Source organism: Copadichromis virginalis, linkage group LG4, assembly GCF_057382275.1.
Source record: "Copadichromis virginalis isolate Kocher_CV1m ecotype Utaka linkage group LG4, C_Virginalis_male_GT1.1, whole genome shotgun sequence".
In the NCBI taxonomy this organism is placed as follows: Eukaryota; Metazoa; Chordata; class Actinopteri; order Cichliformes; family Cichlidae; genus Copadichromis; species Copadichromis virginalis.
The window spans coordinates 2,854,847-2,877,201 of record NC_140621.1 but is presented as its reverse complement, the minus strand read 5'-3'; the positions used below and the strand labels follow the sequence as shown (position 1 = coordinate 2,877,201).

General features: G+C 43.3%; 1 protein-coding gene across 2 annotated transcripts in view; it reads left to right on the top strand.

The window, feature by feature from the left end:
• fbxl16 (F-box and leucine-rich repeat protein 16) overlaps positions 1-12,700 on the top strand; it is a 29,657-nt gene extending 16,957 nt beyond the window's left edge. The window contains exons 2-7 of one of the 2 annotated variants that reach the window (XM_085453129.1): positions 1,567-2,272; positions 4,047-4,289; positions 4,454-4,719; positions 8,892-8,976; positions 9,177-9,240; positions 10,614-12,700. In XM_085453129.1, coding sequence (XP_085309255.1) covers positions 1,574-2,272; positions 4,047-4,289; positions 4,454-4,719; positions 8,892-8,976; positions 9,177-9,240; positions 10,614-10,762 — 1,506 coding nt within the window. In that variant the 5' untranslated portion in view covers positions 1,567-1,573 and the 3' untranslated portion in view covers positions 10,763-12,700. Of the gene's footprint in view, positions 1-1,566; positions 2,273-4,046; positions 4,290-4,453; positions 4,720-5,529; positions 8,977-9,176; positions 9,241-10,613 lie in introns of those variants that run through there. The other variant, XM_085453130.1, reaches the window with a different exon arrangement.
• Positions 12,701-22,355: the final 9,655 nt, after the last annotated feature.

Genomic DNA, 22,355 nt, shown 5'->3' with positions numbered 1-22,355 from the left:
GTTTGTTCCCCTCAGAGAAAGGGAAGAATGGGAAAAGGAAAACACCTGGCTGGAAAACGTTAATATGGGCATGTGCAGTGAATATCAGCGCTATGTGGCCAGAAGTGTGATAATATAATTTATTTTGTGTAATAAACAACTGCAAGGATAGATGATTACAACAAATAGATGACTAATACATAAAAGTAATACATAGATGAATAATGATGATGAGTTATGATGCGTAACCATGGGAACAAGCGGGTTTACAAACAGGAGCAGCTGATTAGCATTAGAAAAGCTGAAATAATACCTCAACTGAAGCCAATTGTACTAAATGCACTAAATGTGCACTGTTACAAGGATATTTTTCTTTCTATTGTTTTCTATTATTTTAAGTTAAGCAGGACAGAGTTCTTTTAAAGAAAGATTTACTTATATTCTCAAAAGTTAAGCATGACAGGCTTCTGTTTAAGAAAGAGACCTGTTTTACTGTGTTAATGTTGTCATTTTGAGCTAAAAATAAATGGCTAAATGATCATTTGTTTCACATGTGTTCATATCACAAAGAATAGAATATGCATCTACTTAAATCAACTTCAAGTCAAATGGTTAAAAAAATAATTTCACACACAAAAAAAGAGCTAGAAAATTCACCACACTGGGAAGGGTGAAGACAACTGGGTCGCCCGGCCCTGGCCACGAGGTGTCCCTTATTTATTTTTCAGGGAGTTGGCAACCCTAGCCTGGACCAACAGAAGGACTTTGTTATTCAGCTGCTGCTAAAGGCACAGCCTTTACTTTGAAGGTGAAGCAGCTCTGTTTCCAGCAAACAGGACTTGTAAAGAATTCTACATGACTCCTACATACAGAATGTGTGCCATTTTAAACACACAGCAAATTCAAAATATTGGACACAACAAGCTTCTGTTTATGAAAATTTACAACATCATGTGGGTAGAATAGCTTTCAAATAAGATGTCAGAGTTTTCACAGTGGACGCAGTTTGGTTAACTTTTATGGTAGCTACTATAATTTGTATGTAACGAATGTTTAGGAGTATAGCTGTAGTTACTGGCTTAGATCAAGAGCACGACGCCAAAGGAAACACACCTGTCCCTCGCACGCCTCAGCACCTCTGCTCTTCCTGGAAGGCCCAGCTGGAAGCACAATAAATGAAACAATATATTTAGACAAACAGCATCAGATCTGCTCACAGTGGTCTAATGAAAGTAGCCATATTTCTGATAGGGATAGTGAAGACTGACGGGAAAGAAAGAGGGGAAGACGTGCAGGCCGCGGGCTCAGCTGTGCAGCGTGTGGTCGTCTGCTCATTCCAGGAAGCTAAACCGGCGCCCATGAAAGCAGAGATTTAAAGAAATTATAAATCTGCAATATCAGTTTGAATAGTTTAAAATGACCTCAGATGTGTTAGTCCTGCAAATCAGCAAATTGTTTAAATCTAAATTCATAATCTTTTCCACAGAAATGTGTTAGAATAGTAATTTTTCATTCCTCTGTAAATTTGTCTCCAGTTTTGTCTTTCAGTGTTTAACGGCGCTCTTTGCATTTGCTTTCTTTCACCAGATTCCCAATGTTGAACATGTCCACACCGAGTGAACTGAAGTCCTCCTGTGTGACTCGTAACGGGATGGTGAAGCTGCCTCCCAGCCAGCCCAACGGCCTGGGCAGTGCCAGCATCACCAAGGGGACGCCTGCCGCCAAGAACCGCCTGTGTCAGTCCTCCTCTGTACCCTCCATCCTTCCTCCTCCACCATCTTCTCTATCCTATCACCATCACCACCTGGATGGTCCAGGTATGCCCCACGCTGCAGCTCCTCTCCTGCCCTCTGAGCCTGGGAAACCTCTGGTGGGTCTGAAACCATCTCTTTGCCAGCTTCCTCCTCTCACCCTGCCCAAACCTGTACTGCTGGAGCGCCAGCTCGTTCTGGATGAGAAGCTGCTCAACCGGCTGCTTTGGTACTTCACCACAGCGGAGAAATGTGTACTGGCGCAGGTGTGCAAGACGTGGCGCAAGGTGCTGTACCAGCCTAAGTTCTGGGAAGGAGTGACACCCATCTTGCATGCTAAAGAGCTGTACACCTTACTGCCCAATGGGGAGAAGGAGTTTGTCAGCCTCCAGGCCTTTGCTCTGCGTGGATTTCAGTCGTTCTGTTTAGTCGGTGTTTCAGACCTTGACATTTGTGAGTTCATTGACAACTACCCGCTGTCCAAGAAGGGTGTTCGGTCAGTCAGCCTCAAGAGGTCCACAATCACAGATGCTGGTTTGGAGGTAAGTCGCAGTGTGTTTGGAATAAAACGTTCAGTCCAAGCCATACCTGCAAAAGCTCTTCCTCGCAGTTTCATCAGCAATGAAAGCACCACCATTGATGTACCAATTTATTATCACTATTTGTGGATCGAGCCATTAAGAATGTAGATTCTACTTCCCCGTGTCTTAAATTGCATTTGTGTTTGATCTTTATGAACTGCTTTTTCTTCTCCTCTTTTAGTTCATGCTGCACCCTTATTTGAAGATGAATACAGTTTTTGTTTCCAGACACCTGGTTTCACCTGTTAGCACGCACATTACTTTCATTCATTCATTGTTCTCATTTCTGAAGCACAGCGTGAAGCACAGAGAAACCACCTTTGGCTCACTTTCCCTGACACAAACCTCGTGAGTTTTTATCACAGTGAACAGTAGAACGTGTATTTTGCTGAGACAAACTGGTGACATGTAACCAGCAAAACAGAGATTTTAAATAACTGGCAGCTGTTGTACTTTTACCCAAACTGTTTCTGTCTTTAAATCAGTTTCAGCCCTGATATTTAAGGCATCACTGCTGATGACACTAATGCAGCAACAATATTATAAAAGTCTGTGAATTAGACTCTTTCTGCGGAAAATAAAAGGACATATAACCAGTGACAACTGTTGCATGAAACATGGGATTGATGTGTCAGTAATGAGAGCAATGATGGATTTTGCATAAAAATGTTTCAGTTGTATTTGCGTATATGTGTTAGCTCAGACAGCTGATTTGTCACCTTGATCACTGAAGCTTGATTGATCGACGGTCTTTGTCCTGCTGACAGAGTGCCAGTTTAGGTTTCTGAACACAGAAAGTAGACAGCTGATCACTTCATGGTCAGCTTAGGTTTGTGCTGGAGCCTGTGCCAGCTAACCTGGGGCAGGGATAGCTCAGTAGGTAAAGTGGTCGCCCCATGATCGGAAGGTCGGCGGTTCGAATCCACTTAACGGCTACCCTGAGGTACCCCTGAGCAAGGTACCGTCCCTACACACTGCTCCCCGGGCGCCTGCTTAGTGGGCTGCCCACTGCTTCACTGAGAGAATGGGTCAAATGCAGAGAAAAACAAGTAATTTCCCCATGGGGATCAATAAAGTATCCATTATTATTATTAACGCGTGGGGCTAACGCGTGGGGCTAACGCAGGGCTAACCATACACACTCACATTCACACCTTTCACTGTCCTGTGGGAGGACCCCACAGTGATTGGATGATTACTAGATCTTTTAAAACTGGCTTTTAGATCAGAATTTATGGTTCTCCTGATCACTCTTATTGATTAGCTAGTCCCCACTGTGGCAGTGTGTCAGTAATAGCAATCACAGCTTTCTAACACATGGTATATTGAGAATGAAAGATTGTGGGCTTGAGTTTCTTTTCATCCATCTCATTAATCTGAGCACAGATGTAGATTGTATTATTGCAGGTCTTTACCTTATAATAAGAGCCTTGAGGCATCTGTTGTTGCCATTTGGCGCTGTATAAATATATAAAATGAACTGAAAGATTTGCATGACTGCTGGTGTCAGTGAGCTCACCATAAAACCTGTGGGTTTATTGCATGTCAGACACTACGTCTGATAGTGATGACCTCAGGACTTTCTCTCCTCGCTCTGTAGCCTCATACAATGATTTCATTCATTCATTTTTTTAGATAATATGTTGTCCAATGTTTGCTGTCCAGCACTGGCTCAGGAGACTTTACAGTGTCTGTGGGTATAATTACATTTCACATGTTATTTCTTGTGTTTCAGGTTATGTTGGAGCAAATGCAGGGCCTGATGCATCTCGAACTGTCAGGCTGCAACGATTTCACAGAGGCTGGCCTCTGGTCGAGCCTCAACGCTCGGCTCACGTCCCTCAGCGTCAGTGACTGCATCAATGTGGCGGATGATGCCATTGCTGCTATCTCACAGCTCCTGCCCAACTTGTCAGAGTTGACCCTGCAGGCTTACCATGTCACTGACACAGCCATGGCCTACTTTACTGCCAAGCAGGTAGGAAGTTAAAATAATAATGATATAAAGTGCTGCCTAGTTTAGCTGTCCTCAAGCTTTTTTCTATATTGGACTTCTTAGAATCCAAACAACTTTTTTGGCTTCATCTTTCTTAATTCCTTACTAGTTACTGACATAATTAAAAAAGTAAAATTCCTCCACAGGGCTACACCACCCACACTCTGCGGCTTCACTCGTGCTGGGAGATCACCAACCATGGTGTGGTAAACATGGTCCATAGCCTGCCAAACCTGACTTCTCTCAGTCTCTCTGGCTGCTCCAAGATCACAGATGATGGTGTTGAGCTGGTCGCTGAGAACCTGCGCAAGCTCCGCAGCCTGGACTTGTCTTGGTGCCCTCGGATCACGGACATGGCTCTGGAGTACATTGCCTGCGACCTGCACAAGCTGGAAGAACTGGTGCTGGACAGGTGAGTGTTCTTTGCCGTCCTGCGCACGTAGACGGAGTCTGTAATCAGGTCATATTCATACAAAAGGAAGTTAAGATAATTAATCCGCTTCAGTGGCAATAAAGATACAACTCATGCTCATGCAGGTATTAAGGTTAGGGATAAAATGTTTACTGGGCAAAGGTTACAGATGTGGAGGTGTGTGCTGTGTTCTCATCCATCTAGCAGTGCTAATCTGCAGCCAGCATGAACTTATTTTGCTTAAGGTCACTTTAATACATGGAGGGCCTGCTGTCTGTGAGAGCTGAATAGTGGACAACCTGCTCTACAGCCTGAGTTGCAGCTGGTGTTTTATTGGTGCAAGAACTTGTAGACTTGGCCAATTTATCTTTAACACAGTGAGGATTTAGTGTGCATCAAGTGATTTTCTAATATTTAAGTGTCTATTTCAGTCCTCACATTTGAAGGCAGCACCTATGCGCCACATGTTAGTGTCCATGGCAAGGCACTGAGCTCCTCTGCTGTCAGTGTGAGGAGCGTTTGTCGAGTGCAGTAATGTTCTGGGACAGGAAGAAACATTTTCATTTAAGGCCTTTACACACTACACGCATAAAATCTATCTATAATAAAGCCACTCACACTGAATCTGCAGCTTTCATTTTTTAGAACTATAAGCATATCTGAACAATCTGATTGGGCAACAAGTGCACTTGTAATTTAAAACACACATTGGTACTATATGGAAACAGTAATCCTATTTTACGTCAGACACGCAGGTAGATGCTGCTCCGGGTCAGTCGGCTCTCTGAAATGATTTCTCTGCCTCCTCAGATGTGGTCCCAACTCTCCCAACAAGAGCTCACACTACCCCACTCACATCCTGAAATATGCACAAACGCAGTCGTGAAGCAGCTTCCACTCCTGGATCAAACCGTGAAATCCTCCCCGCTGCCGCCTTTCCTGGGAAATGGATGAACCGAGAATCTCACTCTCTTCCTTTTCTTATTCAGAAACACAGCTCATCATCGCCTAATGTCAACTTTGTTTTTTTCACAGTGTGTTTTTGAGGATGACGATTTGTAAGAACACTTTCAGTGTGTGTGTGTACACAACGCACTGAAAGTTTGCCTCTGAAAAATCAGAAGTTCTTCTCACTTTCCCCCAACATGCTCAGTGTGTAAACACCTTTACTCATTCATTATTCATGTAACAATGACAACATGTTGTTGCTGTTGTATCATAGCCTGCTGTAGTTAGATAAATAATATTAAATATAACACAATTTCAGTGAAAACTAAACTTCAGTAACACAGGAAGTACATTTGGATTCCATCAATGTTCTGACTCAGGATGGCAGGGGGCCAGAGCCTATCCCAGCTGTATAGGCTGGACAGGTCACCAGTGTGAGCTTGATTATGTCATTGGGGTACTAATGTGTTTGTGCTGTGGGGCTTGACACTTCATGTAAGCTCACTTGTTATTTTCTAATTTAAATTCAATTCAATCTTATTTGTATAGAATCAACATTCTCCTCACTATTATTAGGTAAGACCCTACAATAATACAAATGACACCAACAGTCAGACAACCCTCTATGAGCAGCACTTTGGCGACACTGGGAAGAAAAAACTCCCTTTTACCAGGAAGAAACCTCCAGCAGAACCAGGCTCGGGGAGGGGCGGGGCCAGTTGGGTGTGACTGGAGGAAGATGGGATAAATAACACACTGTGGAAGAGAGCCAGAGATGAATTATAATGTATAACTAAATGCAGAGAGGTGTAAAAACAGACAGTGAGTGAAAAGATAGTAAGAGAAGGAGAAATGCTAAGTGAATCACAGGAAGCCAATCTAAGGGAAGATTCAGGCTCTAACTATATGCTCTGTCAAGAAGACATGGTGTCTGTTTCCAGAATGCAAGCTGCTTAGAGACCATATTTCTAAGCTTTTCAGGGCCGAGTACAATAACCTCAGTTTGATCTGAATTAAGAAGCAGAAAGTTAGCGGCCATCCAGGTCTTTATGTCTTTAAGACATTCCTGCAGTTTAACTCATTGGTGTGTGTTATCTGGCTTCATGGACAGATAGAGCTGGGTGTCATCTGCATAGCAGTGTAAATGTATGCTATGTCTTCTAATGATACTGCCTAAGGGAAGCATGTATAATGTAAACAGAATTGGTCCTAGCACTGAACCCTGTGGAACTCCATAATTAACCTCAGTGTGTGAAGAGGACTCTCCATTTACATGCACAAACTGGAGTCTAGTAGATAGATATGATACAAACCACTGCAGCACAACCATGGTTCAGCATTCTTTAACAGTCTCCTTTTACTTCGGTTGCTGGTTACACACAGCTGGCTGCAGCTTTCCCGCCACTAGCCACACACACACTGACAGCAACAAACACAACACAGACCCTCTTTCCCATTCTGAAGCCGGCGGGGTCATGATTGCGGATGCCGTGCAGGTGCGTCCACCTTCCCTGCAACGGCACCGCAGACCGCGCCCTGCCACAAGTACTTTTAATGCCTGCAGCATGCTCTAATCTCTGTAATAAAATGTATTTATTTAAATGTAACCATTCTGGACCACACACTCAGCTCTTCGTCACAGTCTCAGACTGTCCTGTGTGTTCTCCAGCTGGCCCATCATTCCACTCCTTGGCTGTGTTTTCTAACTTACAATATCCGTATATGCCGGATACCGTACCAAAGATAAAATACTTTCAGACTTTTGCAGATATAGATTTTCGGTTTGATGTCCTACAATTGCATCTCTTACATAACATCCTGCTGCACCTCCAACTTCCTCGAAACAACAAAAAGGATGTAAATCCATCCCTAGTGACTTTCCCAGTTCTCATAGTGAATTACTGAGACACATCATCTCAAACTGAAAAAGTATTTCACATCTCAGCAACGAATGCCTCCAGTTGTAACTGATAAGTGCTTCTGTTTACATCGCGTCAGTGAAACAGTCAGCCAGGGTCAGGAAGTGTGTTTACTGCTGTTTTGAGATGGAGATGTATCTCCATCCCAATCCCTAGCTGACTAGATTTTTGAAAACCATGACATCAGTCTTCCGACTTCAGTCTCACCTGTGACCTCTGAGACTGTCTCCTTCCATACTGGTAGGCAGGGACTCAAAGACAAAAAGACAAGCAAACATACAATCAAGCATCAGCTCTCACTGCCTGCCTTCCCTCACCACTGTCTGATGATCCTTCCAGTCTTGTAACTGCAATAATGTGCTCAAATCCTCGTCCCAAAATCTTTATTTTCTTACTAAGTTTCCTGTCATACTCACAATTAAATACATTCCTGTAGCCAGTCTGAGAGTTTAAAAAAGGATCCTCACGGTAAATAAAATACCTCAAATCCTTGTCAGCAAAGCAATTACAATGAAAATACTTTGAAAGATCCTGCAGTGATTCCAGATCCCAACACACTTGGTGGAATTCCACTAAAGTAAAAAGTCATATATCTGCAGATGTAATCAGTTTAAAACCTACATTCAGTTATAATTTTACAGTGACAATGTGAATTTGACGTTTTGAGGCCCTCCTCACCCTGATAGGACAGTAGAGTCATGGCACTGATGTTTGAGACCTCAGCAGTTTTTCTTAATGTGTAAAAACTTAAATATTTTAAATGTAATTTAAATGTAAGTGAATGGGTAACTATACACTGATATCCTCCCTGCTGCTGGAACATCTGGAGGGAACATTTGTGTTTGCAGACACACACACACACACACACACACCTGACTTTGTTGGCTGCTGTTTGGTTGCGAGGACTGAAAGTTGAACCATGTGGTTTTCCAACATTATTCTAAACTATTTATGAAGTTTATTCACTCAAACACACTGTTTCCATGTGGTTTCCAGTTCAGAGTTTCAATAGAATCACAGTCAGAATTCAGTGTTTTGTTTCTAAATTCGATGGATTTGACAGATAGAGTTTTGCTTCTTTAAATTCTGCCAGGTTTCCTTTGTTTGGCAAATAGCATGAATACAAACGCTTCTTTCTGACCTCTTTTACAACCTCGTCAACATCAAAAATAAATGTCATGATCTGCTCTCTGAGAGCACGCTGTAATAAGAAAGTCCTGTGTAACCACGTCTACACACAGTCCTCCACTCAAACGTGGCGTCATTAGATGAAGGTGTAATGTTGCTGATTGTGTGTGATTTTAGGTGTGTACGGATCACAGACACAGGCCTGGGATACCTGTCTACCATGTCATCATTAAGAAGTCTCTATCTGCGCTGGTGCTGTCAGGTAACAAAAACATGACATTTATTGGAATTGTAATTTAAAAAAAGAAAAAACAAGGCAGCATTAAAGATACAGCATCTGTACATGCTGCAGTGCAGCTATAGGAACAGACTGTAGCTGACACCATACAGATCTTACTTCTAACATATTATATCCAGGCTAAGCAGTTCTGGAATTTTGAATGTCATTTGTCGTTGTTGCAGGTGCAAGATTTTGGACTGCAGCATTTATTTGGCATGAGAAGTCTTCGCCTACTGTCTCTTGCAGGTATGATCATCTTGATCCATCTTTCCCCAAATAAAGTCCTTTATAATGTGGGTCTGTTGTATCTGAGTTAGTGACATGCTTTCAGCGTACAACCCTGTTTGTAATATAATATATGGAAATAAAAACAGAAGGCACTGATTTCCAAATAAAAAAGGATTAACCATGGCACACTGCAGGCCTCCAGATTCCTTTATGGTTTCATCTGGTGACATTTCAAACACACCTGCTCTTCATCAGACAAGAAACATCGAGCAGCTCCATCTGAAATCGTGTGGGCAGTGGATGGTAAATGCACAGGTGCTTATACAGCACTTTTCTGCTCTCCCAGAACAACAGTTAGCTATTCTGTGATGGAGAGTTTATCAAAGAGTATTTAGACACTGAAATGGGTCAAAATGCATGATGTCTCATTATTATGCTAATTTCCTGCTGACCTCACACAGGCTGGCCAGGGGCAGCCAATAGGATTGGATGTGGCCGGCCGGCTGAACAACGACTGTGCCAGTCCAAAGTGTCTGAATGTGTCAAGTGTTTTGACTGACACTGTAATATTAAAAAAGGTGCAGAATCACACAGCTAGTTAAGTTGAGTGCAATACTCGGTTTTGTTTGCTACAGAGTCTTCTGAAATGAAATATATGCAGGGGTCACATATTTCAAGAACTTAGTTGCAAAGAAGTCGTGAAGTTTGTCATCTGCAGCACACAGACATGAAAGCATCTGTATGTTAGCGGCACTCTTGCAGGAGTAACTGGTGTACAGCTGTTCCACTCTTCTAGACTAAGAATCCAAATGCCCTCTCTGGGAGTTACAGTCCCTGGGAGTCCTGTTACCACTTAATAAAAACGGAGATCTAAAGGACTAGCTTCAATATTATAACAACTCAACCAACCTCGATGTGTTAAGCATCTGTCGTTTATTATTCCACCAGAATGTAGCTGCCATCACCAGTGTGTGAATGTGTGTGTGAATGAGTGGATGACTGGATGTGTAAAGCGCTTTGGGGTCCTTAAGGAATAGTAAAGCTATACAAATACAGGCCATTTACCATTTACCAGAATAACCAAAGGACTAAATGAGGAAATATCCTTTAACAGAATAGGAGTGTGCAGCCAGTGCACACGTGCAGTGTGCTCCTCTGCTCTTTTGTCTGTATGTTGTTCCTGATTCCACATTTTGAGCATCTGTATGATTATGTGATCGTAAATGTAGGCTGTGTGCTGTCGCTGTGACATAACAAGCCATTAGAAAATATCATCATTTTCACTACTGACAGGCTTTTTATGGAATAAATATTAATCACCGGAGAGAAGCGATCAGTGCTTTTCTTTAGCAAGCCCACAGCTGAAGTGTTCTTCTGCTTTGTTCTCCTAGGCTGCCCCCTGCTGACCACCACTGGTCTGTCAGGCCTCATCCAGCTACACGAGCTGGAAGAGCTGGAGTTGACTAACTGCCCCGGAGCAACTGCTGAGCTCTTCAAATACTACTCGCAGCACCTGCCTCACTGCATGGTCATCGAATAAGGCCCATGACTGACAGACCACCATACTTCCTGTTTTTCTCACTCTTATACTAAATGCTAACTGCTCCTCTTGTAACACTGTTGCTCATTACCTGACCCTACACCCAGCCCGTCTTCCTCCACACCACTCCATTGAGTAGACTGACCCACAGCTGGACAGAGAGGAAGGAACTCAGACGATGGTACGTGCCAGACCGGGACGATAATGGGATGGTATCTGAGGAGATGCTGGAGCAAAGAGTTTGATGTAACATCTCGTCTCAGAGCAAGTTTTTTTCCTGGCTGTTGTCTACAGAGAAGAGCGCATCTTCAAAGACTCTGATAGTGTTGACTTAATGGATACTGAAGCGAGTGACGGGCAGATGCAACACGGGAAATAAGAGAAATGGAAAGATTGATGTGTTTTAGCTGTTGGAACTTACATACGCGGTCACACGCCGTAAACATCCTGTATATGGTGAAAGCAGTGAGTGTAAGTCCTCAACACCACGAGGACTGACATCTCAGACTGAACCCATCAGTTGGTGTAATATAAACGCTTTATTCGTTCTTTTTCTCACAAGTATTTGGCGCTTCAGTTTTCTTTGTTTCGGGAAAGCCATATGTCATCGCACCATACACCACATGCCAGCTGGAAAAAACAAGACCAGTTCAGTCAGTGACGACAGGGATGGGAACATCGCTCTTTTTCTCCTTTGTGTGTGTCAAGTGTTCGTTGTGGACTTGGAGCGACCCATCATTTCGGAATAAAGTCACCACTCCTGAAAACTAAAGTAATAAGAAACCACAAACAAACAGTCACATCTGTTCACGTTTGGTTTGATTGGGGGGTTTGCACTCCGGTGTGTCCATTTGGTTTTGTGCTCCTTTCTACAGTTTTTGCACACAGGTGTAGTTTACAGGCCTGGAGGAGACACGCTGAGAGAGTCTGCTGACGATATGATGCTCGTGTCTGAAATGGTGAATAGAAGTGAATTACAAGTTCAGTAAAGGGGTTTGACTTCCTGAACTTTGAGTGTCACGTTTAGTGTCTGAATTTGAAATTGAGCTCACTGAAGCTACTTATTTATTGTGTGCAGTTTGCTAAAGCCAGGTTACTTTCAGGCAGTGAATGCAGGTGGGTTGCTGTTGGTGTTCAAATCAGAGAAACTATTCAAAACTACTTTAAACTATTAGAACAATGTCCAGTAGAAACAAAGTCTCATTGGTGAGAAATGTTGCCACTAAGCCACAGTCAGAGAAATCATTTGCTGTAAAAACAAACAGCATGAATGAGGTTTCACATTTTCAGTCCAAACTGGGCTCTAAGCTGCCTTCTTCTGGCCACTGGTTGTGTTTGTAAAATGACACTGGTAACCATGACATCAGTAACTGGGAATCCCGCGGGTCCCCTCCTAAAGACAGGAGCAGAAGCAGACAGGTGTAGGTATGCCGACCCTAACCAAACCCCGCTGACCCAGTCGACATCAGCTGTAAACTGTAACGTGAGCAGCATAACACTGACCAGGGCTGTGGACCGCTGAAGCGATAACTACTACAGTGTTTGATTCTACAGTACATACAGTAGGTAATAAAAGACAAAAGCTCCCCGTAAGCCAAAGAATCCGAGAGTCGTTTTCCACCCTGACAGAGAGCCTCCATCCTGCCTTGCTGGTTGAAGAGACGTATCAGCGTCAGCCACCGTTTGCTTGTGACAAATGTTGCTTAAATGTGGCTGCTTGTTTCTAAGTGACGACGGTGAAACGGACCGACTGTACGAACAATGTAGAGCATGCATGTTTTTAGTTGCCTTTTTGTTACAGATCGGTTCCTTTTAGGTGTTCTTCAGCATTTCTTCATTGGACATGAATACATTTATTTATTCATGTATTTATTTATTTATTTAAATCAGTTTGTGTCTGATGTAATTTATTTATTGAAGAGATATTCTTAAATCAATTTCGTGTTTGTTTGAGAACTTGCTTTTAATCTGGACTTATTTCATTTATTGCTGTCACTGCTGCGATGATTATTATAACCACCATGAACCACTGACATCAGTGAAGTGTCCGAATACACAGAAGCATCTTATTTTCATCTGTTCACTTCTGCTGACTGTGTTCCCCTTTCTTAAAAGTAAGGGAGCAGAAATTGGCAATTTTGTATCTATTTGTGATTGTCCTGAATATGGCAACAAAATTTATATACACACACACGCACATATATATATATATATATATATATATATATATATATTAGGGGTGCAACGATATTCGTATCGATATTGAACCGTTCGATACAGTGCTTTCGGTTCGGTACGCATATGTATCGAACAATACAAAATTTGTAATTTATTTTATCAACTTTCCTTCTGATGATCCTGTCTGTGTTGAGCGCTCAGAGAATCTGTGTTCGACTACTCCGCCTAGGCTCGACAGTGCAGCCTAGGCTGCACTGTCGAGCGCAGATCCACTGAGCGCTCAACACAGACAGCATCGTCAGAAGGAAGAGCGCAGGGCAAGCTAGCGAGACAGAAGTTAAGCTCTCCTTGCAACATGGACCTCCCCCACCCTCATTCAGATCTTGCGTTTGGAATTATTTTGGTTTTCATGTGACGTATGACCCTGAAGGTAAGCGAGTCATGGACTAAAGTAAAACAGTATGTTGGATGTGCCATGCAATGCTCAATTACATGGGTGTGAACTAGTGTGTTAGCACAGTTAGCTCGTTAACGTGTTGGCCGTCTAGCCCCATGCACGGGGCGATCGGCGGTAGCTCGTTAACGGAGATTTGCCGTGTTGTGGCGTTAAGGTCATTTCAACGAGATTAACCTGAAATCACTAGTGGGAACACAACGAATATGACTGCACATTTACGCCGACATCATCCTAGTGCAAAGACAAGTGGAAGCAGACAAAAACAACAAGCATGCTACTAACTTTAGCCGAGTCATTTAGACAGCTGTTAGCACATGATTCTCCTTATGCTGCTGAGAATATAGCCCAGAAGAAGCGGATAGTATAGCTTTTATTTTGGAAAGAGACATTTCTCTGTAATAAACTCTCTTTTCCAAAGATGAGTGATTCCTCAATCAGATACAGGGCTCGCAATATCGCTAGCCCGACGTCCCGGAGCTAGCGATTTTTCCAGTCGGGCTACCAAAATCTATCTCTGCCCTGCCCGTCGGGCTATTGTAGGAAAAATATATGTCAATGCTTTTGCATTCTTTCGGAAATGTAGCTGGGTAATTATGTCATTGGCATCGGTGAGCCACTGTCAATATGTGACATATTGAAGTCGCGTTTGAATTTGCGCTTGTTTTTTTGCTTTCACTTTGCAATCGTGCGAACTGTGTATAGAGAGCGACAGCACTGATCTGTGAGTGATGATAATTTGCGCACCAATTCCTCTGACATCGTCTTATTAATCGTTAGCTTACTATGCAAACATGACAAGTGAAATCTCCCGCAGCTTAAACATGTGAGAGGTTGATCGCGCAGAGAATCGCTGAGCTTATGTGAGTGCGTGTAAAAGCATTTCAGTTCTGCTGAGCCAAATAAGACAGGTCAGGGTGAAGAAGTGACAGCCAAAGAAAAGCTTACCACAAAACGGAGAAGTTATGACAAATCAGACTATAAGGCAAAAAGAAAGTGCAGCTTTATGGTTTCATGGACAAAAGAATTTCTGTGGCTGCAATATGACGAGCTAAATAACCAGGGCTGCACATAAGTGGTCCGCAGGTGCGCATTCGCTGTCAAAATAAAAAACACGCACAAGGGTTAGGGTTAAATTTAAAAACTGTACTTTTGAGTTAAAATATATATTTATAATTTTAATAAACGACAAATTAAAAATGCATGAACATTTTTTTGTATCGAAAAAATATCGAACCGTGACACCAAAGTATCGAACCGAACCGAACCGTGAATTTTGTGTATCGTTGCACCCCTAGTATATATATATATATATATGTGTGTGTATATATATATATATATATATATATATATATATATATATATATATACATATATATATGTATATACATATATATATGTATATATATACATATATATATGTATATATGTGTGTGTGTGTGTGTGTGTGTGTGTGTGTGTGTGTGTGTGTGCGCTTGTTGAAGATTGAATGGAAGATTATTAACACAATACTGGATTTGATTGATGTAAATAAGATCGGAGCATGATCCAGCACGCTTGTTCTAACATACCACTTTTATTAGTTTAGAGAGAGACTTTTAAAAACACTTTACGGTGGCATGATAAACGGATGGTTTTCTTATTAGTCTGACTCGCTGCTTAAGTGAAAATCTATTTTTATACATCACCACACTCACTTCCAAGTCCTGATTACCGTGCCCTTTGCAGGTATTTGCAGATTAACTCAGCATTTATTCATTTATTCAAATTTCACTCAGAGTTTACGTCAGGACATGAACCAAAAAGGACAGTGTAGTCATGTTCTTATACACGTCATTGAAGTCAGTTTATAATGAGTAATGCACAACGTGTGATTGACGTCGCTCAGCTGTCACACTGTGTTGTGCACCATGCTCCTGCCTCGACTCCTGATCAGCTGTGTTTGTGCTCTGTCAGTATTTTGCTTTGGATGAGCTTCCAACAGCTTCACATACATGTTTACGTAGGAGCGCTGGGATGCACAGCTGCATCCTCACGACAAACAACAGCAACAAACTCAACCCCATCATCCGCCCTTATTTTGAGTCATTTCTACTACAGTATTGTGTCTACATCTGAGGAGCGCAGCTTTACAAAAGCAGCCAAATAAATCGTTTACTGAATATGACACGCAGACACACACAGTGTGCGCTGATTCCTTATCTGACCATACAATGACTGAGAGGACGTGCAGGCCTGAGAGCTTCTTGTGTCGTACTTGTACCTGCTGAGGTTTGAAAAAGATCTTTCCTTCTGGACAACAAAGTGGTTTGGATTCATGAAAACATGAAACGAGCTGATGTGTGTATATTTAGTGACAAAATCCATTTTGTAATACTAGTTAAATAAACATGTACTGCTCTAAACTACAGGTTGAACTATGTAACAACAGCTTGTGTCCAAATAATCTGAGTTAAATCACTTCCTGTGCACGTGTTCTGAAGCTCCCATCATCCTGTTCACTTCTTCTCACGTGACACACATGAGCTGAAGTCTAGCCATCACTTATAACATATTCATGTAAGGAGCTTGGAAAGAAAGTGACTGGACTGTTTCTGTTTCTTGAAGATGTTCCAGCTCTTATCCAAGGTCTGAGACCAGCTGGTGGAGAGTCCCAGATTTTAAGCCAGCTAGTGGGACGTGTTCCTTACTATGGTCGGTGACCCAGTATTGGATCTTCCTTTTTTTGTTTTTTTGAAGTGCAGTAGAACTGGATGCTTCAGACAAAAACTGCTTCATCCCAAGGACACAAATGCTGACACAAACTAAACAACGTAGTGTAAGCAGTGCAGAGCAGCAGGGAGTGCTCCGAGCACACACAGCCACTCTATAAACACACGGCACAACACAGAAGAGCCACCTCCACAGGACTCTGCTATGAGTCTGCATCTAAAGGTCAAAGGTCACTCTTTGAACACCACTGTGAGACACCAGCTGTCTGCCACACGATATGTGATATATTCACTATGTGACAAACCTCTGCTGATTCATTTTGCACCTCGGCTCATGCGATGAGGCACATAATCAATAGTGGGTCAATGACCCTCTTACTCCCACGAAGGCTCACATACCTGGGACTGTCCACCAGTTGGTCTCAGAACTGAGAAATCTTTTTGAATGAAACGTCTTCAAGAGATTTAAAGAAGTCCAGTCGCTCGTTAGATTACCATGTCCTGGAGGACTGAGAACCTACACACACACTTATAACATATAACATACATGTGGCCCTCGAGCTGTCTGCCACAATATTTGACCAGAGAGAAGAACGACAAAGACAAGGCCGTGCAAAGGACTCCCCCAGAATAGCTAAGAAATGCTCCGACGTCCTGCCCCCACGCTGAGTTAAGGGCTGCTTTTTCACGTCAGTCTCATTTCCCTTGTCTGTACTTTGTGACACAGAGAGGTACGACTTCATAATGTGCTGATCCAAACGAGGCAAACGGTTCAATCACAGTTGTACATTGTGTAAAGTGTTGAGAACAAAATGATGTAACTATGATGGAAACCAAAATCCAACATAACCCTTAGATGACAGGATTCAAACCTGCACCATACGATGATACTGAAACACTTTTATGAGTAAAACAATAAATAAATTAAAACTTTGTTGCACATCTTTCTTTTGGATTTTCTAAAGCATAGGTTCAGAGTATGACACAATGTAAAATGTGTTGACATTTTAGGAGGAAAGTCAGATTTTAAGAATAGCACTGATATCGTGTCATCTTTCCAACCAAACCTTTCAATCTTGAAAGCACGCTGCAAAGACTGGAGGGAGGAAGGAGCAGCTGGTCTGTGGAGATGAAAGTATTTCTCTGTTTTCAATGCATCAAGTGTTTCACTGACTGCAATCAAACATCACATATACAAGTAAAACGTGGATTGCAAATACATTATTATTTACATTAGCTGGTTTTGATGGCAGCCTGGAGAAATCGTCTCTTTTTGCACAACAAAAAGGTTCATTTGCACATGGAGCCGAGCCCGATGGACAGGATGAGATGCTGACCTGGATCTTCTGCATGGCTGCAGTTGGAGGTGAGCTCACAAGCGTGTGTGTGTGTGTGTGTGTGGGTGGTAAAATGCAGCAGGTTTTAAAAGAAAGACATGAGTGACTGGTTTCTACTACTGACTGAGACTGTTAACCAAAGCTAACATGTTTAACATAACAATGGAAACACGTGAGACTAAAGGGAAAAACTGAGGAAAGCTAAATGTGAGAGAACCAGCATCAGACAGATCTGAGACCCCAGCTCACATTTTGCTTTAAGGGAATACCAGAAGCTTCCACTGGACTTAGGCTACGTTAGCTTAGCTTCGTCAGGCTGTCGTGGCATTTTTTGGTTGAACTGATCTGTTGTTGCTCTTGTGAATACTTTGTCTGGAATGAAGTTTATTTTTAGGTACAAGTAACATTGCTTCCACTGATTGTTCATATTTTGTCGATTCTCTGCAGCTTTAAAGATGCTCTAACATCGTCTGTCAGCACTGCTAATATTAGCCTCTGCAAACTGATCTCACACCATGACATTTAAGACACACCCATCACTGCCTCACGCATAGCATTTGTGTCCTGGTTCAAGCTGGTCTATGAGACAATGCTCAGCCTTCTGCCCTTTAGCAGACAACATTCCAGATTTGTCTGAAATAATACAGTGTGTTTCTGTTTTGGATTAAAAATGATCACATTTCATTTTTACCAAATATATAGAGAGATCCTGGCGTTCACAAGCCTGACCTGAATCTTGTGTCTGAAAAGACTGAATCAGGACAGACATTCAGGACACACTCGAGCAGTTCACACTATTTTATTATCAGGCAAAGACTCGGGCTGCACAGCAGTGCACATGGACAAGGGAAGTACAATTCATCACTCAAAGCATATATCAGACATATGAACACAGGAAATATTTGTTATTGGCTGTTGGTGGGGAGATGCTCTCTCTGATTTGTTGTCCTGATGGTCTTTGACCTCCAGTCAGGGCTCTGTGTGAGAACACGCCTCCCTACTTTACAGCTGTTACCAGACATGGCTGGAACAGCATGTTGTACCCCCACACGAGGCCAAGGCAGCCTCTCCTTGTCTGAAATAGTGTTGTGTAAGCATGTCGCAATTTACCTTCAACACTCAACTCTCTGTGTTAACCCTTCACACTGTGGGCTTATCCTTCTAACGAGGAGTGTAATTATGAGCATACATTGCAATTAATATTAAAAGAAACTTGATCAAAAAACGTATTTCTAACAAATCCCTCTGTTCACACCGTCAGGTGTCAATCCCATTCGTGCAGATCCTCTGACTCATCCTTCCAGGATTCCCAGCCAGGTGTGACAGGAAGCCTGTGCTCTGTCTCCCTGTCAGGCAGGACAAATCTGGACAGTTATCTTCTCAGTTACAAAATTACAATAAAAGGCAGAAGAAGTTCAAATGTTTAAGCATACTCAGGGCTGCCTAGTCCCCAAATGATGTCTCTACGTTTCTCTGGATCCTCACCACCTACCTGCTTCATCCGAGTCTCCACTCTTTTGATTATCAGTCCTGTAGTATGACATTCTGCAGTAATAATATAAGGGGAAAACTTCCAAAAATATCAGATCACAACTAGAGTCTAAGTGAAACATCATAACCTGGAAATATGAAATATCATTGGCTGTTCACCTGCAAAAGGAGCTTTAAAACTTTATTTAAATGAAGCTGTTTGTTTGTGAGGGGCTGTTGTTAAGGTGTGACACATCTTCATTAAACTTTATCTTTAAATCAATCAACCAGTGTTTCTAATTTAGTGCCATTACAGCAGTATTGTTAGGGATGAAGGTACAGCATACATCACACACACGCCTGCTTTTATGCCATTCTGTTTTGCCACGTCATGAGACTCGTCACATCCATTTGCTCTCATACAGCTTGAAGTCCATGTCTAGTAGAATCATAATAAATGTTTCAGCATTGACCAAGTGTGTTTGCTTTTGGAACTGTGTCTTCATTCCACCTACTTCACATACAAGGGTCAGTTCTACAGGCAGAAACATGGGTGTGCCGTGGGCTCCCCAGTTTCACCCACTGTGGCCAATTTGTACATGGAAGAAGTGGAAAAGAGGGCTTTGCTATCCTACCCTGGAACACCACCAATCCATTGGTTCAGACATGTGGATGACACCTGGGTGAAAATCAAATCTCAGGACGTTCCACATTTCACGGATCACATTAACTCAGTGGACCAACACATCAAATTCACCAGGGAGGATATGAAAAGTGGCAGGTTAGCCTTCTTAGACTGTGAGATTTCCATCAGTAATGGGGGACATCTAAAAGCTGACGTGTACCGTAAACCTACACATACAGATCAGTATTTAAGGTTTGACTCTCATCATCCACTGGAGCACAAACTGGGCGTCATCAGGACGCTACAACACAGAGCGAACACCATCCCTACTGACACAGCAGCCAGGGAGGCAGAAAAACATCAGGAAGGCCCTGAGTAAATGTGGTTATCCCAGCTGGACTTTTGTCAAAGCAGGAAAGGCTCCTAAAGAAAGCTCCAGCCGATCCAGGAGGGAAGGACAACCGCTGCCCACCTGTAGTGATCCCGTACATGTCAGGAGTATCGGAGCAGTTGAGATGCATTTTTTCTAAACACCGGGTCTCTGTGGCTTTTAAACCCCAAAACTTGGTCCACCCCAAGGATCGGGTCCCCGACACAAACAGAGTAACATAGTGTACGCTGTTCAGTGCAGGAGGATTGCCAGGATTTATATATCGGGGAAACCAAACAACCTCTGGCGAAGCGGATGGCACAACACAGAAGAGCCTCCTCGTCAGGCCAGGACTCTGCAGTCTGTTTACACCTACAGGCCAGTGGACACTCTTTCAATGATGAGGATGTAACATCCTGGACAGGGAGGAACGCTGGTTTGAGGGCGGAGTCAAGGAGGCCATTTACGTGAAAAGGGAAAGACCATCTCTGAATGGAGGAGGGGGCCTAAGGGTCCATCTGTCACCATCTTACAATGCTGTGATTGCAGCCATTCCCCACCTCTCTGTGAATGGGACTCATGGTTATTGATCAGTGGGCTTTGATCAGTGGGCTTTGATCAGTGGGTTTTGATCAATGGTCATGAGAATTTGCATAATTAAGATTAAGGGACTGACCTCCCAGCCCATTGTTCTTTCAGTGGGCTGGTTTCAGCCATTATGCAAATGTATTGTTCATAAGATTGAAACCTGCAGTCAGCTGAGACTGAAGAAGTCACTTGGATGAGTGACGAAATGTTTCTCCCACAAAACGCTACGTCCAGATGAACAGAATCAACTTTTGGAGACATAATAAATGTTATTTATTCACTCTGTGTTTTTATCATTTTCTATCATGTTCAAAGAACGAAGCCACAGTGTGAATCCTGCACCAGTGTGATTGGGTGTTTTATACTCATCAGCGATCCTTCGAGGCTGTGGCAACAATTTGGAGTCAGCCTCCTTTGAACCTGTGGATAAATGAATCCAACATTCCATAATTTAACTCTGATCCTAGTGCCTTTCCAAGTGTGAGGTAAAAGCAGAAGCAGCCATGCATTTCCACACAGGATCTGGATTTGCAGCTGAGTGACAGAGGGTCAGTCTTTTGTCAGTTTTACTGCAAGAGAGTAATGAGTTTGATATGACAGCATCAATAACAATAGCAGGTTCAAAGATATTTAGCATTCACTCTGCCCACATCACATTGCACATTGTTGGGTGCAAAGTGAGCCGGGCGGCGGCCAGGAGTGGAGGCCCTGGCGAAGCGATCCCCGGCTACCAAGACAAGCGATTGGGACATGGAATGTCACCTCTCTGGTGGGGAAGGAGCCTGAGCTAGTGCATGAGGTTGAGAGGTACCGGCTAGATATAGTCGGGCTCACCTCAACGCATGGCTTGGGCTCTGGAACCAGTCTCCTGGAGAGGGGCTGGACTCTGTCTCAGTCTGGAGTTGCCCCTGGTGAGAGGGTATCTTGGTATCCCCTCGGCTTGCTGCTGGTATGTTGGGGTTTCTCCCAGTGGACGAGAGGGTTTGTTCCCTTCGCCTTCGGGTCAGGGAACAGTACCTGACTGTCGTCTGTGCTTATGCGCTGAGTGGCAGTTCAGAGTACCCAGCCTTCTTAGAGTCCCTGGGTGGGGCACTGGAGGGTGCTCCCCCTGGAGACTCTGTTGTCCTGCTGGGAGACTTCAACGCTCACGTGGGCAACGACAGTGAGACCTGGAAGGGTGTGATTGGGAGGAACAGCCTCCCGGATCTGAATGCGAGCAGTGTTTTGTTATTGGACTTCTGTGCAAACCACAGTTTGGCCATAACGAACACCATGTTCGAACATAAGAGTGTCCATAAGTGCACGTGGCACCAGGACGCTCTAGTCCACAGGTCGATGATCGATTTTGGAATCGTATCACCAGACCTGAGGCCATATGTTTTGGACACTCGGGTAAAGAGAGGGGCTGAGCTGTCAACTGCTCACCATCTGGTGGTGAGTGGGATCAGGTGACGGGGAATGTCTAGCAGAGGCCCTGGTCCGCGAGATCTTCAACTCACACCTCCGGCAGAGCTTCAACAGCATTCCGAGGGAGACTGGGGACATTGAGTCCGAATGGACCATGTTCAGCACCTCCATTGCCGAAAGAAGAAGGAGTCCTAACGGGCTTGGTTAGTCTGTGGGACTCCGGAGGCAGCTGATAGGTACCGACAGGCCAAGCGGAATACGAAAAACTCGGGTGTGGGAGGAATTCGGAGAGGCCATGGAAAAAGACTTTCAGACTGCCTCGAAGAGATTCTGGCAAACTGTCAGGCGACTGTGGAGGGGAAAGCAGTGTTCTACCTGCACTGTGTATAGTGCGGGTGGAGTGCTGCTGACTTCGACTCAGAAAATCGTCGGACGGTGGAAGGAATACTAAGA